The sequence below is a fragment of the Populus nigra genome, chromosome 10 (genome assembly GCF_951802175.1).
Source record: "Populus nigra chromosome 10, ddPopNigr1.1, whole genome shotgun sequence".
Taxonomy (NCBI): domain Eukaryota; kingdom Viridiplantae; phylum Streptophyta; class Magnoliopsida; order Malpighiales; family Salicaceae; genus Populus; species Populus nigra.
In genome coordinates, this window is record NC_084861.1 from 10,241,678 (window position 1) to 10,258,943 (window position 17,266).

Sequence of the window (17,266 nt, forward strand, 5' to 3'; positions counted from 1 at the left end):
TCCTAATGGATAAATGTGGACATGATCGCTGCTGATTATTACCTTTTGAGGTCAAGAGAATAACACTTCATTTGAACAAAACAATTTTGAGTTCCATCAATTGACTTCTTAATTGATGGAATTCTGATCCCCCCCTCAAAATCCCCGCCTGTATTTTTTATTTTTTTTTTAAATTCTAACCACTTTTTCCTAAATTTGATAATCTTGATTCTCCAATTCTCGGACTAAATGGTCCTCTTCCAGCACCACCTAATCGAGGACTATAATCCCCTCGCACTTCACTAACTCGAGGGCTATACACCTTATCGGAAAACCGTGGGCTCTGAATGCTCCTGAATTCCTTTGATGCTGTCGCATCAGAACTTGGCACTCTGGGGCTGCACATGCGTTTTATCTCCCCTCTGCTTCGAGTGATGATCCCATCTAAAATTTCTCCATCATCTGCAAATGAAGCTGCCCTGCTCATCTCTGCCTCCTGATATCAAACAATCAATCAAACATGCAAGAAACATAAGTTGCCATGCGTAACTGATTGTGCCTGTAAAAAACTTCAGTTACATTAAAAATACAACAGGACTGTATAGTTGAATGCACATGATCCACAAACGACATATACTCATGTAATAACACTATAATTGCTTTCTTTGTTTTGTCAAATATTAACGTGAATCAGATATGAAGGCGATAAAAGCTACCGACTTAAACTGCTTGTAAGGAGAGAAAAATAAAAAGCTTACAGTTGCTAGACTGAATGATAAAGCGGGAATTTCTTCATATTCTGCTGCATCCAAATCCTGAAGGTGCACTGCTTTGAAAAACTTGGGCAAAATGTATTGTCTCACAGGAACCAAAAGCATGATCATTAAAGGGAAAAGAACTCCAGCAATTGGAATCCACGTAATGCCAAAACAGACGAGCAAATAAGCAGTCTGAAAAAATGTGAATATCGCAATTGTCTTGAAAGGTACGCTTTCCACAAAACTGGTATGGTACTCCTCCAGCAATCTGAAAAGGTAAAAAAACGAGGAGGCAAAAGAATAAAGTTTAGTTATTTGCCAAGAAAATCAGAGTGATGGATGAGATAAAAAGAAGGGAGAAGAAAGTGGTGCCAGGTGGCTACTTGTATCTCCGGCTTGGAGCAGTGAACAGCAGTAAGATGCGCTCCCAGAACTGATTACCCGGTAAGCTCTCAATGGCCATAAATGCAAAATAACCCCATAGTACTGAGGTTGGGATCTTCTTAATGAAAGGCATGGCCGCAACACATCCTCCTACCATTATAGCTTGAAGCAGATTACTGAGCCGCTGTTCTTTCACCTCAACTGGTAATAAATCATCAATCTCCTTCTCAATGTCAAATACTGTCTCATCTACTGGGGCATCAATATTTCCCATGCTTGCTGCCATCTGAATTGTTGACTCTTTCAACTCCTTTAATCCCTGCCCATGCAACATGCCAACGAGTGCAGGCATTTTAATAGTGAGTCCATACTAATCAATCGTATTTCAGAGAAAAACATTTAAGAACCACGATTATTTTTCTGCAAAAAGGTTACGCATAAATTATCTCAATCTGATTTCAGTTTCTCAAAACTTCCTAAACCTTTGGTTGCTATTTGCCATCTTAAATTCCTAGGCTGCCGGATTCACAACTATGATACTTACAATTGGAGACACAATTTGATCATCAACAGTAATCTTTTGATGTATGGAGTATCTACACAACAATAAACAAGTGAATATACCCGAGCAGAAGGTTCTTGGTAAATTAATGGGGTCTGCATATGTTGATAAGCTTCTTGCATGCTGTCATACACTTGCCCTAGACTTGCATCCTTACCCATACATTTGCGTGCTGTTGCCACAAGTCGATTACGAAGTATCTGCATTTGACATATAAGAACTAGTGTGAAAAAACTAAGCATTTGTCAGTGGATTGGTGCATATGAATGTCCATGTGATCAAGTATTTTCAATTTTTTCATTATTTATCTCTGGGAATTTTAGGGATGCTCATGCTGGTGGCAAACATGAATTATCAGTTAGAGGCCGAGGAATGGAAATGCAGAATAATACAGTTAGTTGCATAGTGGAGATGTATACTTGGTGCTTCAGTGTAGCTAAACTCTTAGTATGCATTGGAGATTGTGGAATGACACCATTTGATGGAGGAATTCCGATAAGACCACACAGTATGACCTGCCACAAAATTTTCAATATTTACCAATTCCATGTCATCTAGAAGCGCAGTAAATCAAAAGGGGTGGTGTGCAGGAGAGCAGAACTCTTAGGTACCATAAATCCCAAGAGAAGTAGATCATAGTGGAAAGAGGGTGGTTTTCTCAAATTAAATTCTCTCTGTTGAGCAAGCTGAGATGCTACACTGTGGTCGAAATAATACAGGACTGCAATCATTGTTGCTGGAATGAAAGCTCCAATTATATAAAGAACTGGCACCTTTAGCATATCCTGTTAAGTTGACAAAATAGAATGTTAATACGACATTTGTGTCTAGAAGATGGGAGAACTGCAAATTCTATCGATTAGCCATGCCTTCATGACAGTCCAGTTCTCAAATGCGCCTGGTGACCATGGATTGGGGCTAAAAAGACGCCTTGGGATTCCTTTTGGAACACTTCCTGATGGTATATAAGAAACAGCAGTCCAGACCAAAACCATCAAAGGCACACCATAATCTGCTATAAAGCCTCGAAGCCATCCTATAAAAAGTAACGGTAATAATTTCAGTGACTCGGTGATTTTGATATTTTTGTGTTGGATTTACAGACATGAAGTTGGGTGACTGGAAGTTTCACTCGAAGTTCAATGTTCTTACCAGAACCATAGCGCCAAGACCTAGCTTTTCTGCTCCTTAATCCAGCTAGCAGAAGTCCAAATGATAGTACCAAAGCAAACATCCCATTCGCAAATCTCCATGAAGGTTGAAACTCAACTGACTTTGGATTCTCTCTTCTAGGTATACCAAACTCATTGACAAGTCCCTAACAAACCCACATATAAATCAAAACTTCAGCAAAACTGTAAGGTAGGAGGCATTGTATAAATAACAGAAACTAACGAAATAAATCAACAATTGAAAAACTAAATCTTTTGCAAGTTATGTTATTGTTTTACTAAATTCTTAGTCACGTTAGAATTAAAGAAATTTTAGTCAATTCTGTTGCTCAGCTGATAACATAAAAGGACAAAGAAAGAAAAAAGATTGGTTTCCTTACTTTTACAGCTTCCTGCATGAAAAGCATGGCAATCAGAAGGCCAAACAATTCCCCTGCTACACGAGTAAATCTACTAATAATCGAGCATGCTCCTAAGATAGACAGCAGAAAGAGCAAGATAGCAGTCCATACACACACCCTGCCCATCAGAGTAACCATTAAGTGCTAACACAAGGCAGGCACACTAAAAAGTAATAAAGGCCTCAAATGTTGATTCAGGAGAAGAAAATAATGATTCAATCTGCAGCCAGGAGTGTAGACATTACCATCCACTCCATGCTAGGAAGAGCTTTGATCCCAGATCAGGTATGTTTTTAGCAAAATTGAACATAAATGTATACATAATTACAGTTGGCTCTGCCACTCCGAGGATCAGCAAAGGCTGACCCCCAATAATGGAGTGAATAATTCCACATAATGCAGTTGAAGCCAAGGTCTGAACAGCTGTGAGAACCCCATCTGTCAATAAAAGGAAGTAAGAACATGATAAATACGCTACCAGACAGATGTATGAAGAGAGTTCGCTATAAAATTGGAGCATAATGGTTTACCTGTATCTCTATCCAACTGCTCTCCAAATGAAATGACTGGAATTGCTGATGCGAAAAATATATACGTGGTCGGAGCCAAAATCCTAAAACAAATGTGAGTAAGAATCCGAGCTAGCACCGTTATTTTAAGACAAAATCCAGCAAAAAGAAAAAACTAGCAATTGAAACAGCCAGGAAATTTCACACTGGACCATGTTTAAAGCACAATCCTACGGTATGATTTGAATATTATAGTTGATCCTTCATGCCAATAGATACCTGAAGCCCGCCTTGAAACCACCAGTCCAGTCCTGCTTGTAACACTTCAATCTCCCTTGAAGATCATTCTTGATTCCGCAAAATGGCACGAAGCTCTCTTCCATGACTTCTTCTATGACCAAGGCAGTAAATCACCTCCTTTTGTTTTAACTATGTGCCCGAAACACGAAGCTTTCGACAAAGAAGTTGCCTTTACGGTTGTGTTTCAGATGCAAATAATGTTCGCTTGATTTGTAGGCCTATAGACAACCTGAGGATTTTTACCCAAAAACAAAATAATAAGCGGAATCAACTTGATCATTGCGAAGTTGTTAGATGAATGTGGTAGCTCATCTTAATCAAACAAATCTATCACTACGACACAAGACAGTCAAATCTGTGCACTTGAAGCACAACCAAGAATCAAAAAACAAAACAGCACTACATCAATGAAAACTGAGTATAGATGTGTTGCCCAGGTAGCCAAACAAGCCACAAATGCGTGAATCTAAAATGATAGGCATTTACTAAAAACTTAGGTAAAAATAAGACAACCATTTTATGAGAACTAAATATTTACCTTGAAACAATGTTGAATCTTGGACACGGAGAAGGGCAGGAAGGAAAGCTCTGAATATAAAGACCTGAAAAGGGAACACTGTGGATTTGATGCTGGTAGTAATGTGGGTCAAAAGGGAGTGAAAAGGGCATTGCTACGCAGCAAAAATACAAACATAGAACTTGTATATAATAAACAAGCCTACGAAAAGGAGAGACTTTCTACAGATAAATAAATAGTGCGATTGATGTAGACTAAAGGGATCCAAAGTAGATGCAATGTGGAATATTTACCAACTCAAAAGAAATGAAAATGCAAGGGAAAAAAAGAAGAAGCAGCTTTTGGCTTGGCTTTCAATGTGAGAGAGAGAGCCGATAAAGGGGTGCTTTTTCATGTGTCTGTATGCATGTATTGTTATATGTCTGCTTCTGTGACTGTGAAAGAGAGTTTGCCAGTCCATGACAAGCTGGCTACAAAGAAGCATCCAAGTAGCTTCACTGATCTCTACGGTGGTGTCCATTTTCTATGCTTTTCCTTGTGTGGGTGTGTATATTTTTGTGAGCTTAGCTGATAGCATATTAGAATAATTTATCCATGCATTAATAAACAAATATATCCTTGTGCATATTCGTATCATTATTGGAGCACAGATTGCGGTGTGGTTTAATTCACTAGAAAATTAAACCTAAATAGTATTTTCATTATTTTTTTATAGGATGTCTCGAATAAGACTCTGTACAATAATCTTTTATGAATTGTACTTTGACTCTCTGTGCATGCATGTCGGATACACACTAGCATCTGATAAGCGGTGTTAATTCATAATTATAAGACTTGAGTTTTGCTTATTACGTTGTCATCATAAATCTGTTTGAAATGTTAATTTTAATCCTTTATTTTTTTTAACTATTAGGTTAAATAGGTTTTATAATTTTTTAAAAATCAATTTTAGATGAAGAAAAAAGAGTGGTCATCAGATTCCAGTTTAGAAAAAAAAAGTTGTAGTTGAGTAAGATTTTGGCCACCAAAACAATGAATTTTTGTGTTGAAAGGTTCTATATGGTAAGGAGATTTAAAATTATATGTTTTTTTATCTTAAAAACACCTAAAAAACAAATCTAACTCCAAAAATATTTTTTATTTCAGGTTGTGGGCTGTTATTTGTGTTTTTTAAGTCATAAGTTGATTTAACAAGGTTTCTAAAGGTGTTTTTGATCGAAAATAGCTTCAAAATGGTTTTTGTGGTAAAGAAAAAAAAGAACCATATTTTTTTGCCACGCTAGCGGTAGGATTCTAAGATTTTCAGACGATATATCATCTTTTTTGTTCCAATCAACTAGGACGGACGACATATTATCCAACCTGTTAAACTTTTTTTTAAAAAAAAGCATGCGTGTGAGCCTTTCTTAACATGAACAAGAGCTAGGCTTGGCTTATCAAGCCTCTTGGTGCCTGGCTTGTTGCTTTGTTTTTCAAATTTTTTTATTTTTTTATATTAATGGATTTTTTTATGTATATTTTAAAATAATTTTAAAATAATATTTTAATTAATATTTCTTCTCAATGATTTTCAGCCTTTGTTGAATAATAATTATTTTTTAATTATATTGGACGTGTTTAATTTTTTTCATAGGTTAGTGTGATTTATCAATAATTTTTTTGTATGTTTTATATAGATTGAATATTTATTTTTTATAATATTTTTAACATGTGTACCTTTGCATTATTTTTTTTCTTTTAATTTTTTCAATAAATTTTATGTGTGTCAATCTCCATTGCAAATTGATTTTTTTCAAACAAATTTATTAAACATAACTAGGTAAATGATCCATGTTGTGATATTAAATATCTTGATTTATATTAGTCTCTTGATTTTTCTAATTATATTTTTATTTATCGTTAATTACTTTTTTTCATTTGTTTACACAATGGTTTGCGATTTATTGAATTAGATATGTACATAATTTTTTCAATTGACATTTATGATTTTTCATGTAAAAAAACGCGTTGAAAAAATCTATATGTTCAAGTTTTTTTTTTATCATGTATTGATGTTTTTAATTTGATCCTTATTCTTGTAAATTTTTTTTTCAACTCTTTTATAATAGTTTTTTTAAAAATTTTATCTATCAATTTAAATTGATAGTATATTTTTTTTATTTGTTTTGGTCCTTGTTGGTCGGGTTTTCTTATATAAATATTTTTTCATTTGCTATCTTTGTTTCTCTTTCTTTTCCATACAATTCAAATAAAATCAACTTATTTAGTTGGTGAAAAGTATAATCTGATTTATTGAATTTATCTTAATTTTTTTAAATCTGTGCACCACCTAAATATTTTTCTAAAAGAATAGATTCGCAGTATAGCTATCAAGAAGTTTCTTTAAACACACCAAATTATTATATAATATTCTGATTAAAATTTAATTTAGATATACAAAAATTGACCCAGAGCGAGTCAAGGGAGAAAAAAACATGTTCACTCGCCGAAGGATATGAATGTAAATCTTTTAATACTATTTTAATCAAGCCAAATCAAAGTGGAAGTGGAAGATGCTACGCCTGACTTTTCACGAGTTAATTATAATCTAGTACCTGGTATTAATCAAAATAAATTAACTTATCTCTAGAGTATTAAATAATTTCTCAACCAATGTTGATCAAGCGTAGCTTAGTAGTATTTTATTTCAGACAATTTTTTTTCCTCTCACCAATCTTTTCATATTATCTACTTGTTTTTCTCCCATTTTTCATTTATTTAAACAAAAAAAATATAAAAAATATTTTACTCGAAGTGGAGAGGTTTAAAGAATAAATTTTGGTGCTTGTACTCCCGTATGGCTGGCATTGCATCTACATCCAAAAAGAAACATGACTTGTAAAAGATAATAAAATGTATATCCTTAGCGGGATCATGATGATTGATAGCGGTGATATGATTTGAAAATGGACATGATTTGATAAAAATTTGACGTGTTAGGTTCATTTCATCTCTTCACTCGGGGACCTTAATCCTGACATTCACTTTACCAAGGAAGAGATTAGATTCCGATTTCAGACAGTGGAAAAGTATTGAAAACGTTGTGTCCACAAACTCGGGCCTACAAGAACGCACTCCCCTGCAGAATTTGAGCCCTTGAGCCATAATGACAATCATGGTCCAATCAAGGGGGAAAAACATGAAAAACCAAATATAACTGCCGAAGAACGAGTCGGTAAAAGAAAGCAAATACAGCAATTCCGTGTTAATGTTCTTGCATTAGGTCAGCCGAGGAGTACTGGTTGGGCATTTGTCCAAAACAGAAATCATTAGAAGTGAACATTTTGTCCCATCCTTTGGTTTTTTTGTTTCTCACAAAACTTAAACCTCACTCAATACTTAAGGTTTTGAATCATGACAAAGCCTTTCTGGTGAAAAAGACAAACTCATATCATCCAAGAAGGCTGTATCATTTTGTCCGAATCAAGCAATAGGTCGAAGAGTAGGCCCTTCTTTTATTGGTAGGTAGCTGTGGCCATTGTATCTGAGAGGCTAAAACGCATGCTCCTCCGCGGGCCTTGACGAGTGTCAAGTGTATCTAACCTCCCAGCGTCACTTGTGAAATTAATTACATCTCTCTCTCTCTCTGATCCACTCCTTCCCTGAGCTGCCGACTTCTAGGGTTTTTCTTTCTCCCAAGTTGGAATCTCAGAAGTTCAAATCACCACATGCTCCATATGAGTTTGACACTAGGCGCCCATGGTCAGAAAGAACCAAACGATAAAAGAAAGACAATTGTTGCATATCCAATCACTAACAGCCAAAGCCTTCTACACGATAACAGCTACAACCTTGCGGAGATAGATAACAGCTCTATCTATAGATAATTAGAGATGAGTACGGTAGTAAAATGCATTGATCACTACGGGTAAAAAAAAAAACATGAAGAGTTTCCAAGATTTAAGAGATATCTCGTGAAAAAAATCGACAAAAATAATTATTTTATTTTTCGTGGGTGAAAACACGATGCTGGTGGCACCATTCAGATTGTTTGATGCTGCCAGCAAACACCTATTTGTAAAAATGACATAAATCACAACAATACGTTTGCACTTGATGAAAAGATAGCTTGGGAACAAACCATCAGCTACTTCATAACCATTGTAATTTAAGAGAGAATTAATACTGATTGATGAACAAAACATGAAAAATGTCCTCCTGAAATACATAAAACAACCCATCCAGAGAATCTGGCAAAGAAGCTAATAAATAATTAAACAAATAACACAAAAGATCAGGGATGGACACTCTGGTTTCAAAACCTTCTTCAATGGAGTCAAAAACAACTTTGGTATTCTCCAAAGAGATGCCACTGATTTAGTGCTTGCTTAGAGAACACTCCATGAGAATCTCCAATAACAAGTAAGACAAGATACTCACCGATAAAGATCCAAGGAAAAATCTTTATATATCCTATACTTATTCAGAAAATAATGAAAGTCAGATAAAATCAAATATCATGAAACTATACATCAACATGTACAAGTTCTTTTGTTTTTGCTCTTCAATTGTGTTCTCAAGTCAGAATGAAGCTGGTTAGAGCTGCAATTTTCTGAAATATATCAAAGGGGCAAATATTTCAGCTCTCAACCCGCAATGGTGCAGCATTTTCCAATCATTAGAAAATAGCCAGCCTTTTTTATTGATTAAATTACAATGAGTATGACATACCTTTATCTTGGAAGTTTGAAGCGAATAGCTAGCTGAGGACCTGAAGTTCAACCAGAACAGTATTTAAAGAGAAGAAAACCACACGAATGGAGATGTATTAACCTAAACCAATGGAATACTTGATGATGATTGTTATCAACGTGTCTTGTTGTAAAAGATTAAGCAAAGCAGATCGCAAAATCTCAATCTATTAACATCCCTTGTATCTGTCCATTCCATAATTAAACTCCAGGGCTTTGACTCTGATAGTTTATGGACTTTCTATTCTCAAGCACAAATTTACAAAATCGGTTCCGTTGACATTTTCCTCACTTTATGCCCATATCATAAAAGAGAGAACCTGCGGCATTTCCTCAAATTCAAAAGATCTTATTTCAAGCAGAAGGCACAGCAGCAACAAACAAATTTCAAATTTAATCAAACGTTCATTGCACGACAGAATTCTTTGTTTCTTTGATGAAAGGAGCTAAGGTTGCATGGTATTTTTCCTTTTAAAGCAACGCCTCCCACCCCAAGTTAATCCAAAACATATAATTAGTAGATCCAAACAAGGGCTTCGAATAAAGTAAATCAAGGGGGCAGGAAGCAAAAGAAAGCAAAAGTCAACCAAACCAATTCGAATTTTCCAACTTCTGTAGCCCAAATCCCTATAATTCCGTTCTCGTTTTTACAGTGATCCGCTATGCCAAAACTATTTTATAGAAAAAACTCAACAAGAAAACCCAGTCAATGGCAAACCTTCCAATATCATCAGCACTGAGACCCCTGTTTACCCAAAGCACCACCTTTGTCCACTTTCAGAGACTTAGGATCAAGTGGGATAGTACCCACTGTTAGATAACCAGAAGATTCAGCGATTCTGTTAACTTTAACAGGCATTGATCCTACTGTGACAATATCAGCAGATTTGATAGCAGCATTTGGTGAGAACTTAGATTCCACCCCTGTCGGGTTTATATCAAGTGAACCGATCTTTAACACAGGTCCGTTATCATCATCTGCATCCGCTGTATCTTGCCTGGAATCTTTATCCCTGCTTGAAATGGTAACATTTGAATCTGAAGAAAGTTGCTTAGTGGCAGAGGTCCCAGCATTCTTCAAGCTGTTAAATTCATTCTGATCCGTAATCTTCTCATCTTTGTTTGTCTCGGTTTTTTTCCAGATGTTATGATAATTTGGATTCATAATCTTTTCATATTTGTTTGCCTCAGTTTTCTTCAAGCTGTTAAGATCAGTCATACTATCATCTTTGTTCAGTGACTGCTGCACAAGACCATTTAGTTCACGGGCAGGATTTAATGCTGGTACAAACAATGGGGACTGGAAGCTTTTAAACATACGCCTGGCCTTTTCTTCCTGCATTATTTTCTGACGATTCTCATAGTACACAAAGTCATCAAGTATAGAAGTCTTCAGTTGGTGATTTTTGAACATCTTCAGCATCTCTAAACCTTGCTTATACATTATCTGCGAGAAATAGAAATCCAATCAGAAGAAATAGCCAGCAAAATGCATTTACATAAACCAAGGGGAAAGGGGTTCCCAGTAAACAAAACAAAAATCATTACCCAGAAGGAGAAAAAAATTAGATAACAGTCAGACTATAAAAATTAGATTCTGTTTCTTTCTTTTTTTGATGGCGTGATAGTGAGTTAAAACTTTTACAAAGTAATAATTCAGAGATTCTCATATCATATATAATAGTAAATTCATGCTGGTTCCCTCAAAGCCACTATAACAAGGATTACAGAGGAATTAAAGTATCCTACAGCCAACTGCAGGAGCTTTAGTATCAGTTTGGACAGGGACTAACACTTACTAAGGTGTGCAGAAAAACCAGCCACAACAAAAAAGAAACCCACACATCATACCTCTTGAGTGTCTCTGCTATTAGTCACTGGCTTATTCTCATTATTCTCCAATATGATGTGCCTGAAGCTTGAGTTTGGTATATCTTTAATAATATGCCACTTGACAAGAAAACTCCCGCTCCATTTATCTTGTTGCCAAAAGTCCATGTCTCTATTGAAATCTACAGGGCCAACCATCTCTGCAACACCACAAAATTGACCACTAGCATTAACCTGTATGAAGACAAGATTGCATCAGTGGGGAACAATGGGTGCAGAAGACATCACACAATTAATATAGGTCCCCTCCATTCTCCAGTTTGAAAAGAGTGACTATTGTTAAAAAAACAAAGAGGTATCCATTAACATAGAACTCACAGAAAAAAACAGAAAGATAGGGCAGCCTCTAGGTCTTCCCAAATCTAGTTTCTGTGCATGTTCAAATGCACTGTGCAGCTTTTTGTTTCCATGAGGTGTAGATGACCACACATTATATTTGATGCTCTTGTGCACATCATCCTCGCTATACGATTTTATTACAAAAAACTTTGCATCTGCATAATTGGTTGAGAAATCATCCTTGTTGTACTGATCAGTCTGTATAACAATGTTGCCTAGCTCATTATTATCTCTCACTTTGGTTGTGGAGGCTTTAACAGCCGGTTGGTTTTTCAAATTGTTGATCCTTGGTCCACGATTCTGCTCACCCAACAGCTCCACATTTCCATTCAGAGCACTGAGAGTTCTGCCAGCATGAAACTTAGATCGAAGCTTATCTACTGAGGTTCGGCCATAAGCACTTGATCCAAAATTAGAAAAGTCATTGCTGACAGGTAGAGTGACTTTTAATTGGTTCTGATGAGATCGGACTTTGCTATTTGAAATGTTGTCAATAGGATGCATTGGGCCAGAAGCACTTCTACCCTGTAAAGTAGAAACATTTTGAAAAATTCTCAGCAAAATCCAACAACAGTCAGTTGAAGACGTAATTAATAACTGATGAAAGGGACCGCCAAAATGCATCCACATTATAAACCAATCTAGCCTATGCGAACATGAGATGCCCTAGCACAGTAAACTTGACAGAACATGCAACTTTCTAACAGCTTACATTCTTTACAAGGAACAAGGAACATCACAAAATATTATCTTAATTATGCAAGAAATCATACCTGAAGGACATGTGATGAAGCTTGAGTAAGAATACTGCCAGAAGAAACACCTCCATGTGATTGCTTAACAGGTCCAACATTAGCTTTTGGCCATTCAGATATCCTGTTCAAAGAATTGGTTTGGTTTGAAGCAGGTCTAGGGGGGTTCCAAGCAAAGGCTGCAGATGATGAAGAAATGCCATGCTTGAAACTTTTCCCATCAGGTCTACTATTGCGTGCTATGCTAGTATCTAACAAAGGATCTGCTGAACCATTTTGGAAGGCTTCTGGTTGAACAACAACAGGGATGTAGCCAGATGAAGATACAGGGTCCTGATAAGGGGGAACTGTGTAATATTGTTGCTCCCCTGCATACGGGCCATCAACTCCTATCATAGCACCAGGTATGTAAGGATTGTATGGGTTATATGGAGACTGTGCATACGCATAGCTCGGTGCATAATATACATAAGGTAAATATTCAGTTTGTGCACCCTGTAAAAGATAAATTGGACATTTTAAATATCAGAAGCATATGCGAACACAAAAGTAGAAGAGAGAGACAGATAGATTTCACTCACCGCATACTGGATTTCAGGACCATCTGCACCAAAAATCTTTTGATGGTCCTCCCATTCGACGGGTGTCTCAAATCCTGACACCGTTCAATCAATACAGAGAACAAATAAGGCATCATATCATAAAGCATCACAATAAGATATTCAAACAGGACTGGTAAAAATTACCTGTACAGTAGTAACCATACTCAGTGGCAGCAGGATAAAACAAGCCCTGATCCGCAACAAACCCGGGGGTTCCTTCGCTGTACATGGTTTCAACTAGCTCAACAGCTGGACTTGTCAAAATAGGATTTACCTCAGCTCCTTGAATCTGAAATCCAAGACATGAGAAAATGTCAACAAACGATCAGAAATAGCCAAGAAAAAAAAAACCAATTTTCATGAAGAGCTTTTCAAACTTAATTTGACTTCGTTTCTTTTAAAAAAGTAGAACAGCAAAGATAAATACCGAATAAGTTTCCGCATTTTCATGTCCAGAAACATTACTCATAACCATTCCAAGATTGCCACTCCTGAAGAAATGGATACATAAATCTTAAGCATTGACCAAGTAGGTAGGAACCAATCCAAACGAGACTAAACTAGCATATCTTGAACACAGAAATAATACTTTGCAGTTATAAAGAAAATATCAAGCAGCAATATACTTTTCAATTTTTCAATTAGCACTTCCAGCAAAAAAAATTAAGGACAACACAGAAAATAGCTAACCCAGTAATTTCGAAACAAGAAGAAGCCAATCCAGCAGTTCAATGGAAAAAAAAAAATTCAGGATATCTAAACAATTAACAAAGAAGAGCCAAGCCTACACGCGGACTAAATTATTAAGTCCACCAAAAAAACCCACTCAAACTAATTTAAGAGAAAAGCCTAAACACGCGCACAGCAACAAAATACTAAAATCCACAACTCCACCAAAAAAAGAATCTCAAATTCATACAAACCCCCCCCCCAAAAAAAAAAAAAAAAGCAAAATATCTACTCCCCCATCGAATATACAATTCAATAAGAACTAAAAAGAAAAACCCTCGTGAATGTCCAATAATCAAATACTAGCAAAGAAAAGTCTTCCATTAAGCTTTCTCGGATTATAAAAAAAGAAGAAGCTTACTTAGTAAATCCGAGCAAAAAATAATAGAAACTTGAAGGCCACAGAGTGAATAGAGAGAAATAACACGCGAAGTTATGCAAAGGGTGTGAAATAATTAATTAAATTTATTACCAGAGAAGAGAGAGCAGAAGAACCTAGCCATACTTTATCTAGAAACTTGTTCAACAAGTGGAAGAAAAATTTTGTAATTTTGAGAGGTTATTGAGGGGCTTTGGTAACTTTCCTCTTTTTTATTTAATAACATAATAAAAATCAAAGATAACGCGTCTAAGAAACCCTGACCCTGTAAAAAGAAAAAAGAGAAATTGAAAGGGCGGATTTTTGCGTGTATCGAGAAGACAGGGCGAGAGAAGCGTAGATACGGATTCGCATCCAATGAGAAACGTTTTTTCTATTTCTCTCTTTATTTGTTTCTGAATTGCCAAAATTGACCCGAGTTTTAATAGAGGGGGGTATCCCGTGGAAGGTTCGCGGGAAAGTGAAAAGGGGAGCGAGGTGAAACGGCGTCGATTTTGTTGTTCTGACTTCTGAGTGACAGGAATTGATAAGAAGAGTTCACGGCGGTTAACAGAAACGGTTGAATAATTTGCAAGGACTGTTTCCTCTGGACAGCGACTTTGGCTGCGAACACCGGCTATCGTGGCATTATCGCAAATTTTGTGTTCGGCTGAATTCTCTCCTTCACGCCTTCACCCAGCAAATATTTCTTTTTTTTTTTTTTTTTAACATGGGTATCCGGGTCAGTTTGCGCATACCTCGACTAATCCTACAGGTCCTGAAATTAACAACCATATAAACCTTCAATAATCATCATATAAGTAATCATAAAACTCAAACCCGAAACCACCAATAAAAACCCTCTTGCTCAAAAATATTTCCCTCTTTTTGTGGCCTTGTCGTGTCCTGACAAAAATGTCCTCTCATTACCCAGTTTCGTATTCCTGCTTTTCTTTCCTTTCTCATTCAAGACCTTGGTTATTATAAAAAACATTAAAAAAGTGGGAGTGAAAACACTGTTTGCATGAACAGAGTTAACCACCTCGATTTTTTTCAATACATTTTTTTTTGTTATGTTTGCTTTTTATTTAATAATTATAGTTTATTCAATCAAAAATAAAATACTATTAAAAGTCATGAATACGGGAGTGAAATAAATATTAAGATAATAATGAAAACACAACACCGAAAAAAAAAACTATAAGTTTTTGTCCTTTTTTATTTATAATTTAATACTTTTCTATTAAATTGATTTAAGTTAGATATTTTATCTTGACCTTATATAAGACTTTTATCGTGTTAAAAATAAATCTTGGGGTTAATTTAATACTTAAACTAGCAAAATAAAATTTAATTTTACCGACTAGTTAAAATTTTAGAGGTGGATTTTCAAACTAAAATATATATTCAACATCTTTTTATAAGAAATAATATTTTTATCTCAACTTCTCAACTCAATTTTTGTTTGGAATTAACAAATTTATTATTGTTAATTATCACATATAATTTCCAATTTATTTTATTAAATAAAAGCATAAACTTTTCAATATATAATTAAAGTCTCTTGCTAAAAAAACACTAACAACATCTGTACCCTTATTTTGCGTTGAAAAAAAAAAAGTTCCGCCCTATAGCCTGGCGCGGGGAATCAAACCAGTTAGTTTACAATAAAGTTTTGGTTTTTTAGTTCCAAAAACCCTGTTTTTTTAGCCAAGAGAACTAGCTCTGATAGGTAAAAACATATTGTGAGGGGGTGATTTGTCATTTGTGTTATTTTGAATTATACACATCCAGGTCTAACAACACACTATCCATTTTATTTTTTTAATAAAAAAAGTAGGTGACCTTGGTCTTTCATACCTAGATGATCATGGGCTTTTTAGTTTTGAGCCATGTGCGAGCCCATTTCCAACCTAGTTTATTTTTATTTTATTTATGGCTATAATTTTATTTCATTTTTACATGTAGGGGTTGATTTTTAAAAGTCAAGTGATATTAAAATAATTATCAAGCCATGACATAGTTTTCAAATAACACTATAGTTTTTTTATAATAATATTAATGATTACTTGTTTTAGTTTTTTTTTTAAAACAACGCTTATTAAAACAAAAAGGACATGTTTATGTAAACAAACAATACATGGATAGGGAAATGGAGTTCCGACTAAAGAGGTACGTCTTTCACCACTTTTTCCCAAATTAATAGATTTTTTTTCTAATTTCTGTCTTAATTGCATGTATTTTTTATTCAATAAACCACAAAATACAAAAAAATTAAGAGTGAAAGATAATTTTGACCAGAAAGAAATATATTTTTTCTTGTAATTTTAGATAATTGTCTTTTTTTTTACAAGTATTCATTTTTATTTCCACAAAAATGATAAAAAAATTTAAAAGGCTACTTATGTCATCACGATAGATATTGTATATTTAAGAGTGCATCTATCTCTTGTTTTTCACGGTGAAGCGCAACCACTCACTTAAGTCTTCGTTTAGCTTTAGCAATTCTTTTTATAATTTCTTTTACATTTCTTAATTCAAAAATGCAAGTGTCATCTTTTTAATTATTAATTATTAACTGTAAATCCTGAGAAGTATATCTCAACTAGTAAGATCTTGAGTTTACTTCTTAAAAATTATCAGTTTGAATTTCACAAACTTTAAGGTCACTGAAAATTTACATGACTGTTAACTTCAAAGTCCGTAAGATTAGTCGAGGTGTGCACAAATTAGTTCGGACATCCACGTTAGTAATAATAAAAAATTATTAATTGCAATTTTTCACAAAACTGAAGAAATACATTCACAATACCGGGGCCCTTTTCCCTGGCACTGTAAATTTGCTTGGAATTTTATTTGCAATCTAATGAAGGTAACCTACTTGGTATCAGCGTGGAGAGAAAATCAATGGATGTTCCAGACACGAGAAGAAGAATGCAGGAACCCAGAGCACTTTATCAGCCATTAATCACGCAAGCGTCAAAATATACTTTTACCCCTTATGTTAGTACAAATACAACCGGGAAAAATTCACACACTTTAAATTGACGACGGATGAATATACGCAGTGGGCGGGGCGGAATTTAATAAAAGGAATTGATTTTTTTTTATATTTTCTGTGCATAGAATAGTATTAATATTATCAATACTATTGAGATAAATATTATAAGTTAGGTGATGTGTTGGGATTTTTATGATTTAGAATATATTTGGGGTATGTTTGTGGTTGTTTTTTTAAATGTTTTTCATGTTAAAATAATATTTTTTTATTTTTTAAAAATTAT

The 17,266-nt window shown here is 35.0% G+C and overlaps 2 protein-coding genes across 4 annotated transcripts; both read right to left on the reverse strand.

Annotated features, from left to right (window-relative positions):
* Window positions 1-6: 6 nt before the first annotated feature.
* On the reverse strand, window positions 7-4,947 carry LOC133705014 (boron transporter 1-like). Its single transcript, XM_062130108.1, has 14 exons — window positions 4,876-4,947; window positions 4,604-4,667; window positions 4,045-4,294; window positions 3,787-3,869; window positions 3,502-3,694; window positions 3,236-3,374; window positions 2,836-3,001; window positions 2,553-2,719; window positions 2,295-2,468; window positions 2,103-2,198; window positions 1,746-1,883; window positions 1,121-1,440; window positions 738-1,005; window positions 7-475 (listed from the first exon to the last, which is right to left on the reverse strand). Exons 3-14 carry the CDS (start codon window positions 4,146-4,148, stop codon window positions 176-178), a joined length of 2,148 nt encoding a protein of 715 aa, XP_061986092.1. The 5' UTR covers window positions 4,149-4,294; window positions 4,604-4,667; window positions 4,876-4,947; the 3' UTR covers window positions 7-175.
* A 4,947-nt stretch (window positions 4,948-9,894) lies between these two features.
* On the reverse strand, window positions 9,895-14,327 carry LOC133705147 (YTH domain-containing protein ECT4-like). Of its 3 annotated transcripts, none has more exons than XM_062130261.1 (8): window positions 14,097-14,327; window positions 13,323-13,386; window positions 13,040-13,184; window positions 12,875-12,948; window positions 12,315-12,788; window positions 11,521-12,066; window positions 11,164-11,376; window positions 9,895-10,759 (listed from the first exon to the last, which is right to left on the reverse strand). In XM_062130261.1, the coding sequence occupies exons 2-8, from the start codon at window positions 13,368-13,370 to the stop codon at window positions 10,043-10,045; spliced, it is 2,217 nt and encodes a 738-aa protein (XP_061986245.1). In that variant the 5' UTR covers window positions 13,371-13,386; window positions 14,097-14,327; the 3' UTR covers window positions 9,895-10,042. The 3 variants fall into 3 exon arrangements, with proteins under 3 accessions (XP_061986245.1, XP_061986244.1, XP_061986246.1); XM_062130260.1 differs by having other exon boundaries at window positions 13,986-14,112; XM_062130262.1 differs by lacking the exons at window positions 13,323-13,386; window positions 14,097-14,327 and adding an exon at window positions 13,986-14,091.
* Window positions 14,328-17,266: the final 2,939 nt, after the last annotated feature.

Bases quoted from the DNA above. Each gene is read 5' to 3' on its own strand.
- LOC133705014 (XM_062130108.1), bottom strand. From the start codon at position 4,148: ATGGAAGAGAGCTTCGTGCCATTTTGCGGAATCAAGAATGATCTTCAA. The intron at 3,002-3,235 runs GTAAGGAAACCA...TGGGTTTGTTAG, and splicing joins TCATGCAGGAAGCTGTAAAA to GGACTTGTCAATGAGTTTGG. The intron at 1,884-2,102 runs GTATACATCTCC...TGTCAAATGCAG, and splicing joins TAGCTACACTGAAGCACCAA to ATACTTCGTAATCGACTTGT.
- LOC133705147 (XM_062130261.1), bottom strand. From the start codon at position 13,370: ATGGTTATGAGTAATGTTTCTGGACATGAAAATGCGGAAACTTATTCG. The intron at 13,185-13,322 runs GTATTTATCTTT...CTTGGATTTCAG, and splicing joins AAAATGCGGAAACTTATTCG to ATTCAAGGAGCTGAGGTAAA. The intron at 11,377-11,520 runs GTGAGTTCTATG...GTCTTCATACAG, and splicing joins CTATCTTTCTGTTTTTTTCT to GTTAATGCTAGTGGTCAATT.